Source organism: Limulus polyphemus, unplaced genomic scaffold (genome assembly GCF_000517525.1).
Source record: "Limulus polyphemus unplaced genomic scaffold, Limulus_polyphemus-2.1.2 Scaffold1, whole genome shotgun sequence".
Taxonomy (NCBI): Eukaryota; Metazoa; Arthropoda; class Merostomata; order Xiphosura; family Limulidae; genus Limulus; species Limulus polyphemus.
The window spans coordinates 3,715,930-3,721,306 of NW_013665611.1; the positions used below are offsets into that span (position 1 = coordinate 3,715,930).

The window sequence follows — 5,377 nt, forward strand, 5'->3', positions numbered from 1 at the left end:
CTAAAGCCAATCCGTTATATAATCACGATAGTCTGACTAACAAATTACCAAAAGAATCATCCTATGACAATCCTGATCCTAACGATAGAAGTTTCCAAGAACTTCCTAAATCACAATATGAAGTGTCAAACATACACTCTGCCCACAAGATTGATAAAGGTTCACATTATTCTAATATCCTTCCAAAAGCTACTGAAACAGATGATTCTGTACATAAGCATGTTTCTAATTCTCCTTATATTCCCCTGACACCCTTCCAGTCCAGAACTGATAGGCATCCACAACAAAATTACGATTATAGTACTCTTTCAGAAAGTTCAAGTCTGAAATCAAAGAAACCTAATGTAAATATGCCACAGGATGAGTACAATGAAAATAAACCAAATTACCCATATGAGAATCAATTCGATATCTCACCACCTACAGCTCGTGAAATCACTGGCAGTTATCACAGTTCGCAACCTGTGGCAAATCATCTTAAAAAGGAAGATGCCTATCACCCAAGCAGTTTGCATTCTGAGGAGATACCATCTTTGAAACAAAGTTTGTCCACTCCATTAGAATACACTAGAGCTAATAACGTAGATCACACTGAGAATTTAAATTCTCAAGAACAGTTTTTATCTAAACATAACCAAAACCGCAATCCCCCACTCACAAGTGTTTATCCTTCTCATAGAACACTATCTGAACGTGATCAAAATCAGCAGGTGAAACTAAAAAATAACAGATCAAATGATGAACATAATAGAGCAGCAGACCATGATAATCGCCCATCTCTTGCTATTAATAAAGAGATTATCGAACCAATTCAAACAGAGAATGGGGATTATTCGTATCAAGATTATGAAGAAAACAGTAAAGATCATCCCCATCTGTCTGCCAGTTCTGGACCACAGTATATACTTCAACCACAACCTGCAGCATTGATTGCTAGCCCAGCATTTGCACAAGATCCAGTAAGTCCTCTGAAATCCAGTTATACACCTCATTCTAACATTCCAAAGAAAACGAAATCTGTTCCAGACGTGGTGACTGTTCCTATTTCACCAGTAAACAACAAAACTGTTTTGTCTACATCGGATGATCATTCGAATGCTAATAATGGTCAGAAAAGTTTTCAAACGCCACACCCTGTTTCTAATGTAGCCAACAAACAAACATATGTGGATTGGACAGCAAAAATGGATACATATAAATACGACATGGAAACATGGCCAGAATGTGCCAAAACCAGTAGTATGTACTGTTTGGACGACTCTGAATATCCAAGGTATGTATCTAAACAAACATTATTATGAAAATTGTTCTATTCTATCCTATCTATCTGTAGAAACTAAATAAGCATATTATGTACATGATGGAAATGTTTCATTTATGAATTTCGTTTAAAACATGTAATAAACACATCCCCTCAAATTAATTGCTGAAGATTTGTAACGCAATCAAAATAAGACCAAGGTTTCTTATTAATGAAAGTTTAAAATACTTATACCAATCTGATTTGTAATTAGATTTTCTTTTCCACAGTGAAGTAATCAGGTACGCTATTGATAAAGAGAGGCATGTATTGAATCGGCTGTTGGCTGAGATCAAACATCAGTCGACTCCTCCGTTTCTTGATGGACTAACCGAAAAAGATGAAAAATACATCTACGAGCATCATCACTATGCACCACCAAATGGAACTGATTATTTAACCTCACTTACCAACAACCAGTATAAGGAAGACGGTTATAAAAACAGGGGCTACATTTGTCCATCAGAGATTGATTATGCACGCCCTCTTCGTGCTTTGAACGCTTTCGGCCAGTGGAAACTCATTCTCAACCTTGACACTCCTTACAAGGATAAAACATTCACTCAAACAGTGCTATTAGAGAAGTGTATGTAAGTATGAATGCTTAATTATACCAGAAGACAATAACAATTTTAACATTGTAGGTTATTGTTTGCTAAAGGGAGTTTTGGTATGACGAAGAGATGATGCGTGACGCCTATACATTTCCGGACTTTCTAGATTTAACGCGACATCTCGAATTTTCTTGAGACATAGTGATGACATATGACACTATAATATCACTGGTGTCTCTAACAGTGTTAAATGACGTAAAGTTAAGCTAGAAAGAGGGGGAGGTATGTGACAGTTTTTAAATATCATTTAGAGAGTTTAGTTACAGTCAGTTCAGCGCCATAAGTTTATATGTAGTATATAAGTACAAAAGTCATGGCCATGCGACTACTAGCTTATAATTCAAAAGAGAAAATCTCGCCATCTACATACTTTATGATTTTCTAACCCTTCATTTTTATTTAAGATCAAGTTGCTTTTGCTTTGTTTCATTATTTCGATGGTTTCTCCAATATTTCTAGCATTCATATTATTCGGTTGAGCCAAAATAACAGTTTAAAGAAAAGAACAATTAGAATAAATGAACGCAAGAGAAATGTTAAAAACAAAAGTGAAAACTCTACATTAGCTGAACTTGTATATTATACTGGACATATCATCCATTAGGGGAAAAAACGGTTATTTTGGCACAACACAGAAAAAACAACTTGATCTTAAATACGGATGAAGGTTAGATAATCAGAAAGTATGTAGTTGGCGCGATCTTCTTTTTTTTTTAAATTGTAAACTAGTAGTCAGCTGGCCATGGCTTTTAACACCACATAACACAACTACACAGTTAACGTTATTGCACAACAAATACGTAATCAGACAAGATAAACGGACAGGGCACTGAGGAGGAAAGTAGCAACAGTAACAAATAGACATCCAATCCAAACCAGCTTACCAAAACCACAAAATAGTTTTCATCAAACAACAACAGTTCAGGAGGGAGAAAGAGGTCTTAGTACCTGACCCTCCCAGGTCTTCAAGACCTAAATTCTGATGATGATGACGACGACCATGGCTTTTGTACTTATAATTGAAGTTATATAGTACACAGTAGCCGTTTTTCACATTCCTGAAAGTGAGGGAAAACCCCGTTGAAATATGTAAAGTGACTTTTACAGCCGTTGATCGGTTTAAATAAAGATTTTAATAGTGCATTATAAAATGTTGTTCGTTTGTGGATTATAATATTTCAAATATATGCACAAGTTCCTTGAATTTTAACCTTTTTTATTAAGCTTTTTTAAGTTTCATTTATGAGTCAGGTTTGATTGTTTGCAGTTAAGCACAAAGCTACACAAAGGGTTATCTGTGCTCTGCCCACCACGGGTATCGAAACCCGGTTTCTAGCATTGTAAGTCCGCAGACATACCGCTGTGCCACTGGGGGGGGGGGGGAGGGGGGCTTACGAGTTAGGTCTATCAAAGAACGCCACTTGTAGGACTTTTACGCTGTTGTCGGTAATAAACGCTTCTGTTTTCATCAAATAGACTGGACAATATTTTTACCGAATAATCAAAAAGAACCCACTCAACGATAGGAAACACTAAAATAATGATCACAGTGTCTTGAGACTATCATCAGTTTGCCCCTGAAGAAGGAAGGTCCACCTTTCGAAAGCGCTCCGGTTATAGGGTTTTTATCATTTTGTATAAAGTTATGTTCGATTTCAATTCCCGTCCATCATCCATGTCACAGTTTGATCTTAATCGAATACAAGAGATGTATAGTATATATTGTTAATGCTATTTAACTGAGAACAAAAATAATGAAAAGCTCTAAAAGTTTAAAAGTTAACATGGAAAAATATTTTGATAACTCCTCCATTTATGTTCAAAATCTAACTCCTCCATTTATGTTCTAAATCTTTCAAACGGGTCGGTATTGTAGGCCTTCCGCTGACATGACAGATTGTTTATCATGTGAACCAAAAGTTTGTTTATACTTGAAATCCTATTATGTTTTAAAGTGTTTTTTTTTTTAAACATAAAATGACAAATTTCTACGAACATAGCCGATTTCGATCATCGACGATCGCGGAAACTGGAAAACATTTACGACTTTTCATCCCTTACCAATTGTTCGAGTGCAGACGATGATTTGATAGCTTTTATATTCGACTATACAGCACTGGTTGACAGCACTATGCATCTGTGTTGTTGATCATTGGTTTAATTCCTTTAAAAATCAAGTGAAATATTTGTTGAATTCGCCATTTTAAACGCGACAGAATATTCAATTTTAGGCTGAAATTTCTAAATTGTCTGTATAGGAGTGTTAGTTACGAACTCTGCACCATTCTCTTGATCGATAGCCCCGGCATGGCCAGGTGATTAGGGCGCTCGATTCGCAACCTGCGAGTCGCAGGTTTGAATTCCCGTCACACCAAACATGCTCGCCCTTTCAACCATAGGGACGTTATAATGTTACGGTCAATCCTACTCGTCGTTGGTAAAAGAGTTGGCGGTGGTTGATGATGACTAGCTGCCTTCCCTCTAGCCTTAAACTGCTAAATTAGGGACGGCTAGCGCAGATAGCCCTCGTGTAGCTTTGCACGAAATCCAAAACAAACTCTTGATCGCATTTTGCGTGTTCATCTCCCTATATAGAAATACACAATGTTAATAGATGTAACTCAAATTTCTTTTAATATTGAATTTGAAATACCATAGTAAAATTATATAATGTTGATATCAGGGGCGTAGCCAGCACAACAGAGAGGGGTGAGAGTATTTTACACACACAAAAAAAAAGGGGGCCCTATTCTTATGGACAAAGGATCTAAGTAATTTAATCTTAGCCTAAATGAAACTTGTAAAATGAAAGTATTCAAAACTTTAAAACAAAGAGGTGCTTAGCTTTACCTCACTGTAATAAGCTACTGGGTTAGTTGTAAACGTATTTTTTGAATATTGGATGATCTTTTGACCCACCCCGGTCTACGCTTCTGGTTAATATATTTTTTTAACGTTAAGTGTTAATAATACTTGTACTGTGTGAGAGTAATATCGCATTGTTCGAAAAATAAGTAAATATTATTCTCTCTGTTTTGAGTCATTCATGACAATAAGACATTTTAAATATATTTTGGATATTCTGAATCAGGTTATTTTTCAAATATAGTTATATTTTCCGATAAATTCTAATTTATAAACCATTAAACTTATACCACCCTGATACTTGGCTAATAAAGCAGTCTTCTATTTAATGGTTGGAGACGGCTTGAATGGGTAATGAAGAAAAACTTTAATATAAGTTTAACATAACAGCAAATGTACAACGTTTCTACCTGATGATGGCAAAACCTTTTCGGTACGTTGTATATTTGCTGTTATGTTAAACTTATATTAAAGTTTTTCTTCATTACCCATTCAAGCCGTCTCCAACCATTATTAGTCTCAAAGTGGGTTCCTCGTCATCGAATTTGAGTCTTCTATTTATTTGAAATTGTGAACTATATCTTCTTGTTTATTCTCT

At 35.7% G+C, this 5,377-nt stretch overlaps 1 protein-coding gene across 1 annotated transcript in view; it reads left to right on the top strand.

The window, feature by feature from the left end:
- Positions 1–201: 201 nt before the first annotated feature.
- Positions 202–5,377, top strand: part of LOC106461308 — a 6,456-nt gene continuing 1,280 nt past the window's right edge. Inside the window, exons 1-2 of the mRNA XM_022393400.1 lie at positions 202–1,273; positions 1,531–1,890. Coding sequence (XP_022249108.1) covers positions 351–1,273; positions 1,531–1,890 — 1,283 coding nt within the window. The 5' untranslated portion in view covers positions 202–350. The remainder of the gene's footprint in view (positions 1,274–1,530; positions 1,891–5,377) is intronic.